Genomic DNA, 22445 nt, shown 5'->3' with positions numbered 1-22445 from the left:
TGTAAGGCATATGCCGGACCCTTCCCAAGCATTAGTTGACGACTGATGAGGTGCTTAGTATGTTCTTCTATTTGTTGTGCCATTACAATGTAACTGCCATTTGAACTGTGACATGCGACCCCTTTATCTTTCTATGATTCTATTAAACAAGATATGCCCTTTAACATTATTAGATCATACTAATTCTAGTGTCAGTGATATATAAATTTCATAAATTTTGCTGATTTGCTAAGGCTAGTGAAATGACATGCTGTGATAAGATTAGTATAGGAGTAATTTACACTCAACTCCCTTACCTTCATTTTAAGAGATGAAACTTGTCAAAATGCTCCTTCCATCGAGTTTGTGAAATAAATAAAAAAGTTTCAATTTTCACCACCGCTTTTCTTTAGCTTGAATGAGAACAATATGCTAATTGGGGCTAGTAAGGGCTTAGTTTACTAGCTCGGTAAATGCAACAATAATTATTGTTACCTAATGGCAACATATGTAATGCCAAAGATTGGTCAGATCATTGGTGCACCAAAATTCTGCTTGTCAAGCAATCTACAGCAGCAATAAACCGTCATCCGTAAAGATGTTCGCTGGCGTTATTTCCACGCCATAGCACTGTCGCGTTCTCTCATTGTGCTATATCCACGAAAGTTTTGCTACAATTTCAAGTTCTACATTAATCAAATACAGAATTTTTGTTCTACCATCATATTTTTCTATAAATATTTTTTGGCATTATTTCCTTCTTATAAGCATGGTTTATGCCTTTATCATCTTTCACCATATGCATGCACTGAGATCTTTGCATGTCTACTATTCACAATATCAAGAATAGTGCCATTTGCCTTTTAGTATCCTTGAGAGTGTCCCTCAAGATAAAGAGCTTAGTTGCATCTTGAGCTTCCCAAGAATTTGAGCATACTTGTAGAGAGTGGCTTGCTGAGTATCTAAATAAACCACTTGTGGAATATAATAAAGAAAAGAGAAGCTATGGAAGCTATGGACATGAGAGGTAGTGCAGGGAACATGTTTAACATGGTTCGGCTCAAGAATGAGCCTCTGTGCACGATGAAGGCCACACACGTAGGAAAACTTTATTGATCAGGGAAGATTATTACTGTATGCCTTATGACATCATGACTAAATTTTTCAATTGAATTTGGTAACTCGAAATTCTTAATTTGTTGAATTAAGGAACAGGAAACAGCTATGCAAAGGCAGTTGGCAAGTGTTAATAAGCAATTTTGAAAATCATCTGGCAGGTCAAATGATTAAGACAATTTTACAGATTAAAATTTTCAGTTTATCCATTCAATGAATTTTAATTGTTGGGCAACCTGAATACTGATTCTCAAAGTGGATTAAACAATATTCTCATGTTCATGGCCTCTGCTGCACATGATGTTCAATGCCAACAGTAAAGTGCTGAGATAAAGAATAATGCTGATAATCCTTCAAGTGTTTCCAAACGTTTCCTTCTGCTGGAAGAGGATGAAAAGGTCTTCACGATTAGATGCCGCTTCTTTCCTTCAGTTGTTGCCAGATTCAGTTTCTGTTTAAAATGAGTTTTGTTGCTGAAATTACTTCAAGTTCACTTGCTTCCATCAATAATCTTGTATATAGATGCTTTTTTGCCAATTCTGATCATTAACAAGTTGACATCTCTCAAAAAATATTTGGCTCGATTCGACATCAAAGGTGTGTTAGTATGAATTGATTTTCCAAGAATGGACCTCTGCACTGTGTTAGTTGTAACAAAAAAGTAGATAAAAGAAAGCATGCTTATTTGAAACAGATATGTGGTACCTGGAGTTCTTTCCAGTATTTGCATATTTTTCCCACCGACAAATGTTGGTATCTTAGATATGGATCCGCCCATGATGGGCGAGACCCAAACAGATTCGAATGGCAAAGGCGGTTGCATGCCGCAACCGCCAACGCGCATTTGCTGCTTCATCCTGATATCTATCCAAAGATTCCAAGCCGACTAGATGATCATCCTAACTACTGGATGGTCATCTTCCCTTCCCTTCCTCTTCCCTTCCCTTTCCTTTCCTTCCCTTTCCCTCCATCCCTTTCCCTCCCTTTCCCTCCAACCAAACAAAACAGGGCGTAAATGCATCCTGAAGCTACATATAGCGATGAGGAGAAGGCGTCAAGCTGGAAGCAAAGGCATTCAGATTCAGAGAGCACAAGTTCATACCAGGAATGTTGCTTTCTCCCTGCGATGTTCACCGGGGAATCGGAGTTGTCTCCGCTTCTGAAGCACTCGTCGGCATCGTGCCACCAAGAGCTCCGTCGAACCCCCAAATCTTTTGTCAATGAATTTGAGATGCATGCTTGAAATTGTCACCGGAGCCGGTTTGCTGGCTCGGGTCTGGTGATGGGCGGGTCTCCGGCGATGACCGATCCCCAACCGCCTTCATGGTTGGCTTTCCGCTTCTTCTTTAGGTAACTTTTTGTTTCATCTGCCTGTCTCTGATTTTCTTTAAAAAGAAAAAAAGCAACCTGCATTTTATTGATCAGCAGGCAGTTTCATTGTCATCGGCAGCAGGGCCTCCCTCAGGCTAGGCGGCAGCGGGGCGGTGGCTGTTTTCTTGCGTATCGAATATTCCCTAAGCCGAAGCGGCAGGAGAAGGCATCGTAAGGCGGCCGCTCACGGGGAGGGCAGGCCACGGTGTCTGCTGATCACCGCCATGACAGTCTGCAAAACCGTGGCCAACAGGGTTAATGGGCCGCCATTGAACCCGCCCAGCCCCGGCTCCTTCAGGAACGGCTGATTTTTCTCGCTCCCACCGAAGCCTGAGCAGGCAGGGGGGCGGCGGATGCCCCTCCAACTTACGCAGAGGGAGAGTTCGAGCGGCGGCTGGGTGATTTATCGCCGGCATGGCCCTGCGGCTGCCTCTGCCCCCCTCAGTCATGGCTCGATGCCTTTCTCAGGTCCATCCCATACCGTGAAAGCCTCTGTTCGGCCTCATAAAAATTATGGGACACCTTGAAATGATTTTACTTTTACTCGCTCTGTTCATTGTTATGCATTCCATTACACATTGAAGATCTTATGTCAGACACATACTGAAGAAAGGGCACAGTGTATTTGAGTGCATGTCTGTCTTTCTCTAGCGGACTTTCTCTAGCGGAACTTCATGGTTACTCTTCATCCACAGTTTATTGCTTGGTCGGTTTGCAGGAACGCCTTTTTTGTTTATATTGTTCCGCTTTTGAGGATTCATGGCTTTGAAACTGTCATATCTGCATATTGGCATACATTGAAAAACTTTTACGTGATCCAATTAGTTGACAGATGAAGGTAAACTGCCATGCATCGATAGTCACCAACCGCATATTTATTATTCATGCATTGCTTGAGATGCTAACAAGCTCATGATCAATGCAATATCTTCTTTGATTACATTTTAATGGTCACATTAATTGATGCCAGTCAATGTAGCTGTCCACTGGGTTACAATTGCGCATCTTAAGAGTAAGTAACATAGATGAATCATAATATTAGCTGTATATGAAGATGCTCAAGGTTTTGTATTCCCGATGCTAATGTTGTGCTTTCCGGAACGTAATTTGAGTCTAGGCTGCTCTTTGAGAGATCGATTCCCATATATCCTTTTCGTTTAGTGGTAACTATGGGGAGATCCTTTTGGGAGATATAAAAGCTTCAAAGAAGGAATTTGAGCTTAAATTATTATTCTTATGCTAATTTTATCGCATTGGACGTGGTGACATTCGTCACTTCACCAACATTCACAAATCAAAAAGAATATTACCAAATTCATGGATCATTAGCATTAAAGGTGTTTTTTTAAACAAGGAAAACAACTAATTAAATACCTAAATGTTAAAATGTGTGCGTCGTTTTTGTAAATGTTAATATGCATATCTTGTTTGAACAAAAATGTAAAACAATCGCATGCCATCGTTAGGAGCGCACTTACATTGTTAATGGTACCACAAATAAAGATACCAAGCACATCCTTTGAGCAGTCAGTTGATGCTTAGGATCAAGGTACAACATACCCTTTACAAGGTCTTTTGCATTGTCTGAAACTTTGGGGTCATGGGTTCCTTTTTAAATTTATAATAAAGCAAATATTTTGTCCAACAAAAGAGAATATCTCAAGTAAAGTAACTTCCAAATTTACTTTTGCACTAACATGTGAATTCATTAATGGAGGTGTGAACAATTTAGCTGCCAATATTGTTCTCGGCATTTCTCAGCTTGAAAAATATAACGAATAATAGAAATGGTTATGAGACAATAGTTTTTCCAGCATCTCTCTTACAAAATTTTTTTAAAAACATTTTTTTAAAAAAAAAAAACAAGTAGAACTTTTTAAAGACGATGCCTTCTGAAATAAAAATGTATATAATATAATCTATATATAGTGTCACGATGTTGTCATCTCTTTAAAAACTTTGTGTACTTGTCGCTTTATATATTTGCAAGTTTCAAGAAGAACAGATCGTAGAAACATTCTTAAGAGAAGCCTTTATGAGAAATGCCAAGAACAATAATGATGACTATGATTATTCACACACTAGTTTACTAAATTCATATGTTTGTACAAGATGTAAAATATTCTTATATTAGTAAATCTACTTGAGAAGTATAGATCTTTTATGTTGCAGGAACTAAACAAGCTGTTGCACATACAATTATTTGTTCTATTATATATTTTAAAGGAACTCATGACCCCAAGGTTTTAGACAATGCAAAAGACCTTGTAAGGCATATGCTAGACACTGATCCCAAGCATTAATTGACCGCTGATGAGGTGCTTAGTATGTTTTTCTATTTGTTGTGCCATTACAATGGAATTGCCATCCGAATTGTGACATGCGACTGCTTTTATTCTTCTATTATTATATTAAACAAGCTATGCCCATTTATGTTAGACACTTAACTATCAGTTTCTGTTGTTAAAGAAACTAATTTTAGTGTCATTGATCTATCAATTTGGCAATTCTTGCTGATCTACTAATGTTGGTGAAAATATTGTGATAAAATTAGTATAGCAGTAATTTACAGTCAACTCTCTTCCTTGAAGATTTAAGAGATGAAATTTGTCAAAATATTCCTTACTGTATTTTGTACTCCATGCAAGTTCATTTAGTGCTCCATGGTTTTTTTTTTTAATTATTATGAAAGGATCTATTTGAGATTCCGCTGCTATAGTCTTGAGACCAAAATTACCCATAGAGATGTTCATGTTATTAAAAGTTTCTTTTAGAAGTTGTTTGACAACATATACTTTGTGAGTGTCTTATGAATATACCCTAAAAATTGAGTTGTTTGACAACATATACTTTGTGAGTGTCTCATGAATATACCCAAAAAATTGGGTCAGGTTCATAAAACAATAGAACAGGGTTCATGAAATATTAGTTCTATTGTTTTATAAACCTCCAATTTTCGAAGCAAATTCATTAGACACTCAAAGTGTTCATGCTACCAAAAGACCTATGGATCTTCCTTCAACAAAGTGGCTGTAGTTGATAGAGGGGCAAGGCACTCCAATCATGGTCACCTTCAAGCCTTCAATGGCATTGTGATTGAGATGAAATCTGTCCCAACATTGAGATATATAAACTAATGCTATGAAAACTAATACTAGTGTGACACTGCAATCTTTGTCGTGGTTGTAAAAAATATCATTTTAAATATTTGTTGTGTTTATGAAATAAATAAAAAATTTGAGAGATGATTAGTAGATGGGCGAGTCGGTGTGCCTTATATCAACATCATGGCCATGATGTTGATCCTATCCTATTGTACAGTGGAACTTTACTTCCATCCTACATTAAAAGTACTAGATCCTATCAAACATCAAATGAAACTTCCAAAAATTTTGGGTGGATATGACATTTTAGTACCATAAATAGGGTTGTACAAAGGGTCGAACCAACTCGAATTCGCTCGAAAAAACTTCGCTCGTACAAACGAGTCAAGTTTGAGCTTACAAAAATACTCGAAAAGATAAGCGAGTTAAGTTCGAGAACTCGACTCATTTATCCTCAACTCGATTCACAAACTAATAATCTATATAATATTACCAAAACCGAGTTCACAAGTAACACAACTTAAACGAGTTACACAACTTAACGCTTACATGAGTTGAACAAGTTAATGCTTATACGAGTTAACACCTCAATGAGTTAAATGGGTTAAACGAGTCGAATTTAAGGTTGATTTTGTATAATCGAGTCAAGTTTGAGCCAAACTCAAGTTCGACTCAGTTCGTGTGCAGGCGTAGTCCTCGATAACCTGAAGAGGGTGTTCAAATAGATGGAATTCCACCTTGGCAGAGAAACTTTACTTCCATCCTACATTAAAAATACCAGATCCTATCAAACATGAAATACAACTCCCAAAACTTTTGGGTGGATCTGACAATTTTAATTCCACAAAAAAAAGTCGTCCAACTTTTCTCCGGGGTGTTTTATTCCACCCGTACAAACGGTCAAGCTCCATTATGCGGAGGAATCGCCCTTGTGGAGCTGCATCCTCTTCTTCGTCTCACCAAAACTACATCTGAACTCTGAAGGCACCGCAGGGTGTGTGTCTCCTTCACCCCCCGGCCCCAATTTCTAAGGTATGGGACCGAGACTCTCTCTATCCTTCTCTCTCCCAATCTCTCTCGCTCGCTCACTCTTATTCACTCTCAAGAATGGGGAAATCACACGATTTTGTGCCTGCGTTCCTCTAGAACCAGGATTTTTGTGAAGTTAGATTGCCCAAAAACAAATTTGCATCTCTCTCTCTTTCGGAAATGCCCAAAAGTGTTGCCCAAATTGTTGCCGATCGGCTTTGCCCTCCCTCTCTGCAACTCTCCAATGTTTTGTCGCCCTCCAGATCGTGCTGATTCCACTGGTGGTGGAGCACCTCCACTTCGCCGGCGAACACCACTCGGAACGGTGGCAATGACCCGAGCTCATAATTCCTCTCCTTCAGCACCTTCATCTAGTGCGGTCGGCTTTTCCTTAGGTCCATAATGGTTGCTCCATGCCATTGCACGACATGGCATAGGAAAATTGCAATGAAAAACAAGTTCACTATAATGCCAAGAAGAAATCATCAAAATCAGACAAAATAGATGCTGCCCATCTTATGCCCCGGCCCAGCTGCCGGCAAGGGTCGGTCGACCCGACCTTTTCCGGTCCCCTCGGGCTTGGGCCGGCTCGGCCCGATGCCCTGCTGTTCGAGTCGTGAAAGATCGGACGGCTCGATCATCTCTCTCTCTCTCTCTCTCTCTTTGTGTCCCCTGTGTACCTCTCGACGCTGCGGACCTCCGGACACTCTCTCCTAGCGGTGAGACCTCCTCCCGCCGCCGGCGCTTCTCAGCCCTCCCCTCGTCGGAAACCGGGTATGCCGGCTCTCTCTCTCTCTCTCTCTCCACCCCCACCCCAAACCCCGCGTTGCCTGTGCTCTGACGATCGGCATCAGCGGCGGCCTCTCTCTCTCGCACATGGTTTCTGTGCGATAGAATAGGGCTGTTTAGCCCGTTTAGATGTTGGATTGTGTGTTGACGGCTGATGCACAAGGCCCCTTTCTGATGCACCTCTTTCATTTTCTAAATTCTCTCTCTCTCTCGCGCGCGCGCGCGAGCGCGTCTCCGCGCATACAAAGCACTGTGAGGTCTCCTTTTGTGTGTGCGCGTGCGTGTATGTGTTTTGTGCTCTTGTTTTTTCTGATTATGATATCCAATTCGTTCTTAGTTCTGATGTTGTTGTTGTCAATTCTTGAATTGAAAAAGAGCTGAACTACACTGTACTTAACCTTGAAGGTCTTCATTTGAGATCATTGACGTTAAGTTTGCATCTTTCGTTGGTCCCAGTGTATGCACAACAGATTTTGAACAGAAGTAACTAGCTGCTCAAATTGATGTTTGATGCTAAAGGATATTGATGTATTATTTAACCTGGAATAATACTCCTCGTCTAGTAACGCAGATTTTGACCTCAGATGCCTGAAGGATTTTGCGCTGATTTATGTATGTCGCTTAATAGCTTCTTCCCTACAATTCCCTACAAGTAAACCTCTATTCAGTGTATAAAACTCACCATTAACTATCCGTTGCAAATGAATCTGCTCATTAGAATTTAGCGGCCGATGTAAATTAAGAAGATCCGTCTTTTTTTTTTTTTTTTTTTTTAATTTTGCAACATTTAGGATATTAACAAGTTTGAAAGCAATCTTGAAGAGTTTGTGAGGGCATATTGGAAGGAATTGGACATTTGAAGTTGGAGTAAGAATTGTTGTGTGGCTTTCAATTTGGCCTTAATTTTGCCTGCTTTATTTTCCTTGATCTGTGATGTAAGGTTCACATGTTTTGCTATTGATTCTATGACATGAAGCTCTTCAAATATGTTGCTAAGTTACAGCTGTACATGTTCAAATGTTTCAAGGAAGTCAATCATGAGAATGTAGAAGCGTAGATGTGACATAGCTTAAAGCCACTGGAATGGTGATGGTTGTGAATAATGATGATGTTATGGATGATGAAGACATTAACTTGGATTTTGGATGAAGGAAATGAGGCAATAGATGTTAATAAATTAATAATGTTCAACTTTGTGTTGGGGGATAAACTCTGAGCAAGAGATAGTTTCAAAATTTTTTAGTGAATATGTATCATATGATGGAATGAAATTTGATAATGACGAGAAGGCACATGAGTTTTCAATACATCTTTAATGCTAAGTGATGTTCATACACGTCAGGCTCGATTCAAATAAGAAATAATCATTACTTAGATTCTTCATAAATTAATTTCCGTGAAACAACAAATAAGATGAATACTTGTCAGAAGAATATCATAGAGACAAAGATTGAGTCTAGGATGAAACCATCAAACATCAGGAACAAAACATATTTAGTAATGCGCAAAAATGAAAATAGTTACAAAGGACAAGGTTGTCAAATTATGCTAAACTATTTCAAGTAAAATGGAATGAGAATCCTGTGTTTTTATGCCATTTAAGTTGATGAGATGGGAGAAGTAGTTTTGGGGTAGACACAATAACTTATGAAGATTATTATTATTATTTTAGAGATGTGGTATCATTTGATACACAGATAAGAGAGTAAACATGACATGCCATTTGCTCCATTTGCTGTTGTGAATCATCATTGGCCAAAATATCAATTTGGCTGCATGTTGTTCATTGATGAAAAGAAAGAAACATTTAAGTGTCTCTTTAAGAAATGTCTAGATTCAATGGGTGATTAAACTCGAAGCAAAAAGGAAGAGTCCCTTGCCAGATGGAGAAGGCCACCTTGCTGTCCAGTAAGGGCCATCAGTGGGCCCTTGCTGTCCAGCAGGGGTCAGGTCCAGTGAGGCTTCAGTCCTTACTGGATGACAAGGGCATGGCGAGTATGTCCTCACCATCTGACGAGGGACTGTTCTTTTTCCTTTTAATTTTTCAGTTAATTTAATTTGAGTAAGCTCAGTTAATTGTTTCTGCTTGGGGATGGTCATTTGAGAAATCTATAGAAAAGTTAGGTAACCATTTGATAGGTTTTAAAGGTTAAGTGGTCATCTGCTTGGTGGCCCATTCGTTAGGCAGTATTTGTCCATATATCTAATGGGATAGGAGGATATGGACATGGTTTTAAAAAGCATTTAGCTTCACATACACTATGACACATACATGATAAATCTATATATGCTACGAGGTACCAACCATAATATGATCACAAAATTTTGCATTTTACTATTCTAGTTAGACATGGAGACATATCAACAGAGTCAAAGTATGTATAGCTGGATCAAACTGATGATGAGGACATCCTCCTTCCATATCGAAACATGTCAATTCTTTTTTAAGAAAAAACTGAAAATCAATATATATGAGTCTAGAAACTAGAAAGAACCAGAAATAAATGCAAGATTTAGCAAGTACATGTCTGCACCCAAATTGACCTGTCCTAAAAATCAATAGTATCTCCTAATGAATACCTTCTACACAAATCTTAAATTCAGACAATGAAAATTATGAGCCCAGTCGGATTTTTTGACCAATTACATAGAGACACATCAACAAGGTCCAGAAAGTATCATAAAAATTTATTAAGCATTGGTTTGCACACAAATTGACCTATACCAAACAGTACCTTCTAAATCAGGCGTTCAATGATAATTCTGCTTATACAAGCTGCCAACATATGTTGGCACTTTACTGCTGCTCTCATTGCAAGATTTTGGTTAATTACCTTGATTTTTTAGTTAACTTAATTTGAGACGGTTAATTTTGTAAATAACCCCTCAGTTAACCGTTTCTGTTTGGAGGCACCGATTTGTGAAATATAGAAAAGTTGGGCGCGTATTTGTTAGTCTCTAAAGGTTGGCAGCCATCTGTTATTAGCCCATTTGTTGGGTAGCTTTTGTAATTCTCTCAAACATTTATCATGAATCATGATCTTTTTGAGAAAAGAAAAGGAGAAAAGGGCAAGCACACATTTGAGTGACATTTAGAGGAGCAGTACTAGATTTTTTTCCTAATTTAGAGGATGAAGCTGAATCATCATCATCATGAGCAAATGCAAATTTGCTGTAATATGGCAAAAGGAGCAGCACGTGTATGGATAATGGTTCTTTGTTCATGTTTCTGGAAGATGGTACTTTGGACATCGTTAAAGTATATAAAACATAGTCAACACCCTGATTCTATATATCATGATGGTATAGACTTTTTTTTGTCTTATTGTTATGTGTGTAGAAAATGGTACAAATGTTTTTACTTCAATGTGTATGAACTTTTTTATTGTGTGTGAAAAAATAGTATGCATTAGAAATTAGCTGGATTTATGTGTTGGTTCTTTTTTAGAGGTGTTTTACTTTTTTAGTCAATTTGTCATTTTTTGCTTTGTTTTGCTTTTTTTTTTAATTTTTTGATATTTCTATACTTTCTTAGGTTTACGTTCAGAAAAAATTCAAATTAGATGAATTTACCTTAATTTTTAGTTTTTCAGTTTTTTTGGCTTTTCAACATTTTGATGAATTTATTTTAAAAAAAGCCAAAAGCAAAGGAAGTAGAAAATATTATTTAATAATGGCCCATATGGGCCAATAAGGAACAGCTGAAACCGAGGGATTCAGTTTATGACATGAGGTTTAGTTCGATACAAGTGTCCCATTGGTGCGAGCAGTATGTAGGATTCCGAGACACAATGGAATCTGACTTTTACAACATTTGTTTTGTCACTGTTTGAGGCTTCAATATAGATTTATATGGGATGCTGCATAATTAACTAGTTATCTGCAGTAGAATGGTAGAAATATAAGTTTCACTTTTCATGGTACTATCAAAACATACAAAATTTTGTCAAACTAATGCAATGAGAACTTCTTTTACAGGTGACAAAGTCTTTTCCTCGGCTGATTCACAACTTGTCTTTTTTCAAGGAAAAAACGACATCTCAAGAAACTTTTATTGAACTTAGGCCTCAAAGAGAGAGAGAATGCAGTTCTTCAGCGGGACGGAGCCACTGTCGCCAGTGGGGAATCGGATGAGGTGCATCTACATTTTCAACAGGAATGGGGTGTGCTTGCTGTACAGGGAGTGGCAGCGGCCCCTAAAGACACTGAGCCCCCAGCAGGACCAGAAGCTCATGTTTGGTCTTCTTTTTTCCCTCAAATCCTTCACTGCCAAGATGGACCCAGTCAGGTTTTCTCTCTTTCTCCTTATCAAACAGATTATTTATCTTTCCATTTCTTTTTGTTGAATTCTTCATAATGAATTTCGTGGCCGGTGTTGGATCATTTTGTTTTCTGGCTTTGAGTACCTCATCTTAGTCCTTTCTTCCCTTTGACGAATTGGGGAATGAATTTCCTGGAATTTCTTACACTGCTGTCTCTTTGGGTTTCTGATGGTTGGCATCCTATTGATTCTTTTTGCTTGTTCAATTAAAAGACTGCACTTTGCGTGATTGTTTCTGCAATGAGTGAAATGAATACGGAAACTGGAGCCCATCCAAACTCCAAATGAATTCAAGAAAAAGTAGTTGTGAGGACAAAGATACAGGGACTAATATATTAAAATATCTCTGATGAATGCAGGAAAGCTAAAACTATTTACAGTTGGAAGGGATGGTTTGCTAGATAATTTTGAAGCTTATTGGCAAGGTTGTCGTCAAGAACAAATATATTGCTTGTGTAATTCAAAACTTATTTGCCTAAGTGCTAAAAGTTCAAGATCCTGGCATCTGTGATTTTTGAGAATCAATTGTTCTTATATCAGGTAAAAATACCATGGAAATCCTTATTCAGCACATTCAACACCACAAGATTTAGGTCACAATGAGATTGGGAAATCCACGCTCACACTGCCATTTGAATTAGATTTATTTGACAGTTATGAAGCATTTGATCACCTCAGATCTGATCTAATCTTAAGATCCTCAAGTTTTGAGATCCATGTACTTGGCCTCCTCCCTTAAAAGTGTGGATCTTAAGCATGGACCTAATGCGGACCTAAAATCCTTGGTCTGATAAAGTATGGAATTTGGTATGGGTTAGTTGCCATACAACTGAAACTTGCCACATCAGACCCATGATTTTAAGCATAGACACAAATATATTACGATATTTTTTATAACATTAATGAAAAAAGAAAAAAAAGGAAAAATCGTGATATTTTTGAAAAAAAAAAAAATTCAATTTGTGGTGATTTTATTGTGATTTTTTCATTTATTTTTTTATTTCATTTTCTGTTTTCATTTTTTACAGCTTTTGTTCCATTGTTTTATTTCCTCTTATTTTAGCTGTTTAACATGACCTCCTAGATGCAAATTTTAGCTAGATGCTTTTGATGTCTTCTTATTAGTTTCTTATTGTATTTTTACCTAATATTTTTAATATATATTTTTTTAAAACTGTCCGAGATTTTCTTGAAAAAGCAACTTTGTCGAAAAATATCCGAGAAATCCTTGCTGATAAAAACCCGAGAACGATATTTGTAGCTATCATTTTAAGGTCCTTGGCATTCAAAGACACCCTTAACTATGGTTTTTCTTCCAGTGTGACCCAACCCATAAACTGGTGATTCTCCTCCAGCAAGCGTTAACCGTATAGTTAGGACAAACATTTTAATAGCAAATGTCTTCCTACAAGAGACACTAGCAGCACGTGTAGGTAACTGGTAGGAAGACTATCCCCCAGCAGGCCTTGTCCTAACTAACAGTTTGTGCAGGTAACCCTTTTTTTGATATAGTCTTGTAGCTTTTGCTATTTCACTGAAAACGGTACTTACGCCAGTCATGGAGCATGTCTTGTTTGCAGTCTACAATGCTATCAGTAATGCTAGCCACTAGTGGCTGTGTGCTTATCCGTTATGGACTGCTAGTATCCTAATAGTGACCATATGTTTCTCATGAACAGGATCCTCATTTGAAAGCATGAAACATAGACTGCTTTGGCATTTGTTGTTTGTCCTGCCATTATGTTCAAATCATCTGCTTATGATAAAATAGTTTCTTTTGCTGTGTGCTGCCTTTGTTGTTTATGGACAATTTTGAACTATAGATAAGTACATGCTCAGACACACCCTCACTGAAGTTCTTGAAATTCATTGCACTCACACCATGCACCTGTATGTACCTTTCTACTGTGGAGCTACAGAGCTATGCTACTTATTTTCTGCATCTGTTTGTACATTGTGTTCTCTGCTTTTCTTTGTTACTTTTTTTTTTTTTTTACTTACTTTGTTATTGTACTTGGCACAGTGCAGACAAAGGAAATCTTGGGGTTCCACAATTACCAGGGCAGGCTTGCTCCTTTCATAGCTTTTGTACGAACACTTATAAACTAAGCTTTATGGAAACTCCCTCTGGCATTAAGGTTCAGCAAAGCACTGAAGCTGTTATTTCTGCAGATTGGCTCAAATTCTTTTTGTGTGTGTGTGTGTGTATTATATATATATATATATATATATGTATGTATGTATGTATTACATATCTTGAAGAGTGGATGCATATGGATTGGCTGTTTTCTGGATTGTATTGCAAACGTGAGAGAAAAGTTATTTTGCTTCCCTGTACAATAAAAATGCTTTCATGAGAAAACTATGCTCATACTTTTTTCCCCAACTTAAGTTAAAAGGATGTGGCTTTTTGTCTTATTTTTTTAGTCTAAACTTTTGAAACTTTAAATATGAACCTTAATTCAGTGTAGCCTAAACTTTGAAACTTTAAGAAGGAACCTTAAGTTTGCAATTTTGCATATATTTATTTCAAGGTAACTTGGGTTATTCTAACCCTTCAAGATAGTTATGTGAGACTGAATCATCTCTGGTTAAGTGAAATGCATAGAAATTGAAGTATGCACTTACTTGGGTAGTTTGTAAGACATTTGGGAAGGTGTACACTTAAAAAATATTCACAGCACATACACCAGTGTTTACCTAATGTTAGATAAGATGGTGAATAAATAGTGGTTAACTAAGAAGTTGCTAATATCTCTGCTACTAGCTTGCAATAAAGAAATTTCACCTTCTCCCTCTGTTTATTTATTTATTAAACAAGGTTCCCTGTGGAGGACAATGAAAGTAGCATTCAATATAATAAGTTGCAATAGCCCTTAGCAACAAAGAAGTACCGAAAAAGAAACAATGGTAGACATGTCTTTGTGTACTAAATAGTTTGTTACTTGGTACAGTTACTATTTTGTGGACAACAGGAGGGATTAAGAAATAAATTTGTCTGAACTAAACATCAAGCTTGAGCAAATTCTAAATCTGAAGCGAACAACCTGGACATAGTAGTTGCCGTACATGTCAAATGTTAAGCTTCAGCCAGATTAGGGGATCAATAAGCTTGTCAGTTTCATGCTGTATTTGCACCTAAAAAGTAGACTGTGAAAGATCATCATATGAACTATAGAAGATCATGTCTATGACAGGAAAGTTGTTCTCAACTTAAGACTGATCTTAGGATCCACTGTTTGATTTGAAATTCTATCTTCTGTATTGGCTTGCAGTCACCAGTATCCATTATATTAAAAGTGCATTTTGATGCAGTTTATTGTAAATGGAAGTTATGAGGGCTTTTTGTGCTCTTAGTTTTGCATCACGCTTGGCTTGTGGGCAAATCTGCTCTGTTGCAGTTTGTAGAATTTATTACTTTACTTCCTAGAGTTGGTCCTCATCAGCATCCCATACATGAGGGTCTAATTAAATGTTCCTGAAAAATATATTTTATTATTGAAGACTTGGAACATCATGTTTTAGAGCTTTCTGATGATGTTTAATTTGCAATATTTACTTGGAATCTGCATTAATCCTGTAATTTGTTTTGAAGGTCAACTAAGATCTCTTGCCTGAAGCTTATTCTAACATTTTAATTTTTGAGGGTTAACCATGGCATTGATTTCTGTTTTACTTGAATGTCAGAAAGTGTTTGGTGAAACTGACCATTCATTCTTTATTATTTAGTTATTTGTTTTCTCTAACAAATTCTTATTGCCGTTGTTCGTATGGTAGATTATTTTGGTCACTGATCCTAAGACAAGTGATCTTCGTGAGCCCTTAAGGAACATCTACAATCTTTATGTTGAATATGTTGTTAAGAATCCACTCTGTGTTCCAGGAAATCCCATCAGGTAGTTCCCTCAGGGCATTTGCAGCTAATTACTGTTTTATTTCATGTTGTGGCCATTTCCTGTGGGATCATTATGCCATTGAGCTTTAATATTAACATATGATGCCCAAAAACTAATTATTCTGAGATACATGAGTCCGCTAATTGCTGGGAGCCAGTCCATGTATTGTAAGACAGTTCATCTTGTGTTCTCCCGTGTATTATTCTTGCTTAGTTATTTTGTTCCTATTTGTGTTACTTTAGTACATGACTGCATTCTGATCATGGTTAGCTCTGCTTGAAACATGATCTTTTTTCATAAGCTCTAGGTGAACAGAAGTTCTGTTTCTATTAATTGGTCCTCTGAATATTTTGGGCTATCAGATATTGTGCAGTTAAAGTGGGGAAATTGTCTTGTCAATCAGCTTATATTTTCCTTTTCCGATTGAGATCAATTAGATCACATATAAAAGCAATACTTCTGTAAGTGAAAATGTGTAGTACACACACATGGACATGGAAATTGCAGTTGCTCCCTTCTCCTTCACCCCTGACACATACTGAGCATATGAGATTTTAGAGACCTGCCAAGCCATGCCAATGTTAGGGCTTTGAAGAAATAAAGTTCAAGAAAAAAGATCTCCACAGTCCACACCTTTTGAGCGAAATATGCTGAGTCCATGAAAAGGACCTTTGAGGAATTTTCAACTTCTCAATAACCATAGTAAGGGAGTTGCATTTGTAAATCAGGCCCAAATTCGAGAATGCAAATGCTTCAAGAGATACACTCTTGAAGATCCCAACAACTTCAATAGATAATACAAAGCCAAACCTCAAACTTGAGGAAAAGATACCAAATATATTAATCTCAAGAGAAGAATACACAAGAGAGGCCAAAAAGCCTTAAAAAAACAAAGGTCCCAAGTGCCCTATTTATAGAGGAAGTATATAAGAAAGGAGGAAGAAAAGAGGAAGAGGAAGTGGCTGTTGGGGCTCCCAACGGCTAGATTTCTAGCCGTTGGGAACTCCCAACAGCTACTTCCTTTCTTAATAAAAAAGGAAAAGAAAAAGGTTTAGAAAAAGGCATGAAAAATAAAGACAAAATAAATACAAAAAGTTACAAAAAGTCCTATGCATATACACATACATTTATATATACAAATCATACATCAAACTGCTAGGAGTTTAAGATATATGATAGTAGATACAAAAACATGTATGTATACTTACATTATAAATTCTAACAACCATGGACTATACAACCTAAGCACATGAAAGTATTTTATGTAATCATTGAAGTGCACAAAGCATCTAAACGGGGATAGGCCCTTATGTAGATGTACAAGAGATCTGGACATTAGACTAGCGTAGCAGCTGGAAGCCCAAGGCAAATTCAAAATTATCCTAGTGGCTAGCGAGCAAAAACAGATTAAAACAGAAGAAGAGAACATGAAGCAATAATATGCGTAGCATGTAGAAATTTCTGTTTACAGAGGTTATGCATCCAAAGTATCTAGATCCATCGGAATGGTTTGATAAAGGCAGGGACCAGTATTCTTAAAATCTAGTAGCACAAACAATGTGAAGTTGTCAAAGCAAAGTAGATGGCCCAATAGTATAAGCCTTTACCCCTTGTTGGCCTACATTGCAGCCTTCAACTCTTTTTGTGAGGCAGCTTTTTCCCTTTTGATTATTCAAAAGAGTCAATTCTGTTATCAGCCATACCTACCTTACTGATAACCCTTGAGAAGGACAAAATAATGATTTGTCCGGATTGGACCAATTTGGGTAACCAGCTGAATATGCTAATTTAGTAATAAATGAGATGGTCATAATTTTGAAGAATCCAACGGTCTTCAAGGTCTGACCATGATCACCTTGGCAACATTCTAGCACATGGACCTAATTAGAATAATTTAGGGGAGAAGAAAGACCGTCTTAGAATCCAAGTTACGTTTGTAATTACCGCAAAAGCATGTAATATTAACTATAATGTTTTTTTTTTCTGTCAATTATATATCTTTCGCATTACTTTTGCAACCTGTATTTTGATACAAATGTGTGCATTTACATGAACACATTCAGACACATTCATCTTTTTTGAATGTGTTGTGTTGTACCATCCATGTTCGTGTGTTATTTCACACCCACCTATTTCTTATTTGGCATGCCATTTTCGATCTGAAAATTGTCAAGGAAGCAAAAGAAAAGAAGTGATGTATGCAAATACTGCGACGGAATCCTAAACTCTCCGATAACATACCTAAACTGCTATATGTATTTCGATCCTGTAGTCATTTGGTAGCTGGAATTTATAGAATGAGAAGATGCTGCTACTGCAATTTTTCTTCCCATCACTGCGAATTCATCTAAACTAATATTCCATTGTTTAAGCTTTTGCTTATGATATTATTTTTCTTGGATTTGCATATCATTTATAAACTAGGAAATAATTGCACTTCTGTGTTTCAGGTCTGACTTGTTCAATACATCTCTAGACCAGTATGTGAGGAATTTGGTATAAAGCTATTGCTGATACCTGATTCAAACGGCAACTCATTCTTCAAACGAATCGTGTGTCACTCCCCGTAGTCGAACCTCACTCCTGAATGTCCTGTGTTTGGCTTTTGCATCACACTTTGTCATTGTCTTTTGGCTCTTTATTTTCAGTTTCACTTTTGGGAGGTCAATGAGCCAAGAGGTTACAGTCATGTCTGGCCGCTTCACACAATGTCTTGATTGATGGTGTTTTTTCTTTTATGAACCATCGATTGTTTGACCAAAGAGAATGTAACGGCCTTCATTTGATTGCATTATGAACGGACATGTTTCTGATATTTGTGAGATTTGAATGCAATTAATTCTAAAATTGTCTCGATTCGGGATTGAACTCAAGCACTAACTACAAGACTAAGTATCCCTCATGTATAAACTCAAAGAACCACATTTCAAAGGTCCTCATCTACACGATCAACTTTGCGGAACCAACGTAATTGTATTGGGAGATCTGAGAGGAACTTTCTTTTTTCGATTCCAGCTACTGAACTCCTGTGAGCTCTAGACGCCATAGTATGTTTACAGATCACCTACCCATTCATGCTGGGTTCAGTACAGCAGCTTCCATGTAAAATCGCTTAGGCTGACTTTATTTGGTTTTGTCTGTTGTGGTTGTAGTAAAATTACTCAGGTATGTAGAGAGGTAACTCTTACGGCTGAAGTATGTGGTTTTGGGCTAGCTCATATCGTATCATTAAGACAGAAGAACTTGGCTTTTCTACATATTTGATTACTACCTTTTAGACGACTTTTTATCCCCTTAAAATCATCATGATTTAGGCGTTTGCCAAATGAGGATGTACGCAAGCTGAATCAATCTCTAGCTCATCAGCTCCACTTGACTCAGATCTTCCATGGCTTGAGCTCGAGCTGAGCTGTGAAAGGTCAGCTTGAACTTGACCTGATAGACTGTGTCTTGGCTCAAGCTAGACTTGTTTAAGCTCGTTTTCCAACTCTTCATTTGACTCATCTCTTTCATTGGTTTTAAATTTGAAAATTACAAAGAAAAGAACTAGATTAAACAAAATTATTTGAGATTAATTGAGGCATTCAGGTAACTTAAACTCAACTTGTTTATAAGCTCAAGTTTTAGTTAAGCTCGAGCTCCACTCTTTGCAAACGAGTCAGAACTTATTTGGGTCAGAGACTCAGATATGAGTTAGATATCCCACGAAGCCATTTGTAACAAGCTGAAAAGGCGGAAAAACATCATACGGCCGAGCTAGGATTCTTTTTTTTTTTTTTTTACCTATGAGAAACATCATGTAAATTTTAAATTTTTTATTAGTAACCAAATGAAAATTTTTGAAAGTAACACAAAATGCCGCCCGATTGCGTTCTTCTTACCTCAATAATTTCTTAGAATTTGACACGCGTAGCGAATAAAGTAAAAATGCCCACTTGACCGTTACTGTTTTTTTTTTTTTTTTTGAAAAACAGGGATTAAACCGTGTGAAGATTTTTGAGAAATAGTATTTGGTTGATTGTAGGATTATTCTGTCCCCCAACTAACACTGGCACTGCTGGCAGTGATCAGTGACGGAGCCACATGGCCTCCCACAGTCTTTTAAAATTTCTTTATTTTTAAATAAGCATCTTTAAACATTTATTTTTGAAAAACAGGAATTAATCCCTGTAAAGATTTTTGGAAAATATTATTTGATGAATCTTAGGATTGTTTGGGCCCAGCGATGATATCCTAGCTCTGCCTTATCTGCCAAATGTAGTTTAAATGAATACGATGAGTTGCAACTCATTAAAGAAATTTCCTTTTCATCACTTGTTGAAGAAAAATATGGTCAAGTTCTTAGCACTCCAGCCACCTCCTTGACGAGCCTTCATTTTGTGTTACAGATTTTTCACCATGCACGATGAGCTGAGTTGTATAGCTCGACTCAAGCTGCACAAAATAGAAGTCGAGCTGGTTAAACTCGGGCTCAACTCGAGTCGTGTGCAGCTCTACATACGCTCCTTCACTCACGCAGTGGTAGAGCTACATGGTGACTAATTATTCACACCAATTTCTTAAAATTTTTTTATTTTTAAATTGACATCTTTGAATATATATATATATATATATGTATATATATATATATATATGTATATATATATATATATATACTTACTTGTGTTGCGTTTGGACCACTGCACGCCTACTAGCCACATTTGAAGGCACTTGGGTGATTTGATAGTGCCTGAAAAGTTGGTCCTCACGTACCAATAGGGGAAATTGGCATGGTTAGGGAAAGGGGGATGACTTTGAAGCTTCATCCATCTGGCTTGGTCACATTTAGAACATGACATCATATTCTCCAAAATCTTGAATGGATAGTTCAATGAAAATGTTTCTTATATATATATATATATATATATATATATACACCTCTCTCTCTCAAAGGTTCACAAAAGGTTTAGATTATATCCCCTAAAAAGTTTCATCAGTTAGTATGATCTTGCAGACGGAGTAGAAAAGTGAAACAAGCTGGTGGGCAACCTTCAAAGTTCAAAGGTAACAAGTAAACTTTAGAAGGTACGTAGGATAAGATAACTAGAAGACGCATGGAGAGCCATGTAAAAACTAGACCTAGACCTGGACATCGGGCGAGCCGGGTCGGGCTCGGCTTGATTAAAATAAAAAATATTTTTTTAAAATATAAAATAATTTTTATAAATATATAAAATATATTTTTAATAATGAAATATATGTATTATTAAATAAAAAATAGAAAATTAAAAAAAAAAGGCCAAATCGGGTCGACCCGAGTACAGTTTTTTTAGACCCGGACCTAGGCCCGATCGGACCGAGTACCGGATACCCAAATAGTACTGGAGCTTGTTGCCTAGGCTTAGTAAAAACCTTGAACTTGTAGTAGCTTCCAAATGGATAAATTTCATACAAGCCAAATCTAATGGAGATGACAGATTTAGTATAATCCAAAAATAAATTTGGACAAACCCCACTCTAAATCTGATCTCTTGACAAGTCATGTCATGACTGACTTATGAATGAAACAAACACAGAATTATGAATTCTGAAATTGAAATTAATATTATCCGAGTAATACTTAGCATGAAACAAAATGAAATTGGAAAAACCAAACATTGATCATGATTGATGTGAGCTTGAAAGTGAAGGCAGCCTAAATTTTGCAGCAATTGTCTCAATTATGGAAGACACTATGGTTTGAGAAAATTTTCTACAATAAAGTGACAATTCCAAACGCTTTTTCAAGCCTTCTGTTCAGTAATGGCGGGCTACGTATGTGGGCAACTAGGGACGCAAATGGGTTGAATCTTGTGACAGTGCTTTGTCCATTTTTTCTGTATTAATGGAATCGATTCAAATTTCTAGCCTGACCACCAACGTACTAACTAGGTGTCTCGGATCCGAAATGTTTCCATCTCTAGCACCAGCTAGGGTTGGAGAGCAGATAATTTCTCCCTTTAGACCAAGTTGATCATTGTATGCCTCAATTTCCAAATGTTTCAGACATGTTTATACTAATGTTTTACTTGTATCAATTAGATTAAAATTGAGATCCGGTGACTTGTAGTTGAAATCGGATAAGTAGTCAAGGATCATATCCAGGATGAGCAGGGGTGGTGTATATATATATATATATATATATATATATATATATATATATATATATATATATATATATATATATATATATATATATATATATATATATATATATATATATATATATATATATATATATATATATATGCGTGTGTGTACGTGTTGCAAATTTCTATGAAAAATATGTACAATCCCACAAGAAATATGAAAAACGCCACAAAAAGTATGCAAATTTCCAAACTTCCACAAAAAAGTACCTAAAAATCAGAACTGCGGTGTCAAAGTGTGTCGCTGTACCTGTGTTGACAGCTGAATTCAAGAACTTCATAAGTGCTTTTGTCAAATTGAAGTGTCTGAACCCCAAGGGGTTGTAGCACACTGGCGCGGGGGAAGTGCTCTGTCCGCTAAGAACCCGGGTCGAGTCCTTGGGCATCACCTACCCGCTCCAGACGTGAGTCCCTGGCCTGTAAAAGGGCCCGAAGCAAGCTCAGTTCACCCAGGGGGGAGGGTGACGAGGGGGGGCCTGTGGCCTCTCTTAGGGTGGTGGAATGAACCACTCACCCTAAAAAAAGAAGGAAATTGAAGTGTCTGAACTCCCCTTATGATCCCTTGTTGACTATCTTTAAAAAGAAAACCAGTTCATGATTGATTTCTGATCGACGGCTTAGCTCATCAGTTTAGACCTGAGCCATGGATCACTTGTCACCTCTTTAGGTTAAT

General features: G+C 37.2%; 1 protein-coding gene across 3 annotated transcripts; it reads left to right on the top strand.

Moving 5' to 3' along the window:
• The first annotated feature begins 6418 nt into the window (after nucleotides 1–6418).
• Nucleotides 6419–18459, top strand: LOC116258980 (uncharacterized). 3 transcript variants are annotated; one of them, XM_031636544.2, is made up of 5 exons: nucleotides 6419–6602; nucleotides 11453–11676; nucleotides 13733–13847; nucleotides 15487–15605; nucleotides 18056–18459. In XM_031636544.2, exons 2-5 carry the CDS (start codon nucleotides 11471–11473, stop codon nucleotides 18105–18107), a joined length of 492 nt encoding a protein of 163 aa, XP_031492404.1. In that variant the 5' UTR covers nucleotides 6419–6602; nucleotides 11453–11470; the 3' UTR covers nucleotides 18108–18459. The 3 variants fall into 3 exon arrangements, with proteins under 3 accessions (XP_031492404.1, XP_031492402.1, XP_031492403.1); XM_031636542.2 differs by having other exon boundaries at nucleotides 6423–6602; nucleotides 11367–11676; XM_031636543.2 differs by lacking the exon at nucleotides 6419–6602 and adding an exon at nucleotides 7220–7373 and having other exon boundaries at nucleotides 11367–11676.
• The last annotated feature ends 3986 nt before the right edge of the window (nucleotides 18460–22445 follow it).

The sequence above is a fragment of the Nymphaea colorata genome, chromosome 8 (assembly GCF_008831285.2).
Source record: "Nymphaea colorata isolate Beijing-Zhang1983 chromosome 8, ASM883128v2, whole genome shotgun sequence".
Taxonomy (NCBI): Eukaryota; Viridiplantae; Streptophyta; class Magnoliopsida; order Nymphaeales; family Nymphaeaceae; genus Nymphaea; species Nymphaea colorata.
This window is presented reverse-complemented; position numbering and strand designations above follow the sequence as displayed.

What these genes read in the sequence shown, in the direction of transcription:
- LOC116258980 (XM_031636544.2), top strand. Translation starts at nt 11,471, where the DNA reads ATGCAGTTCTTCAGCGGGACGGAGCCACTGTCGCCAGTGGGGAATCGG. An exon ending in GCCAAGATGGACCCAGTCAG is followed by an intron (nt 11,677 to 13,732) that starts GTTTTCTCTCTT and finishes TACTTGGCACAG; the next exon opens with TGCAGACAAAGGAAATCTTG. An exon ending in GTTCCAGGAAATCCCATCAG is followed by an intron (nt 15,606 to 18,055) that starts GTAGTTCCCTCA and finishes TCTGTGTTTCAG; the next exon opens with GTCTGACTTGTTCAATACAT.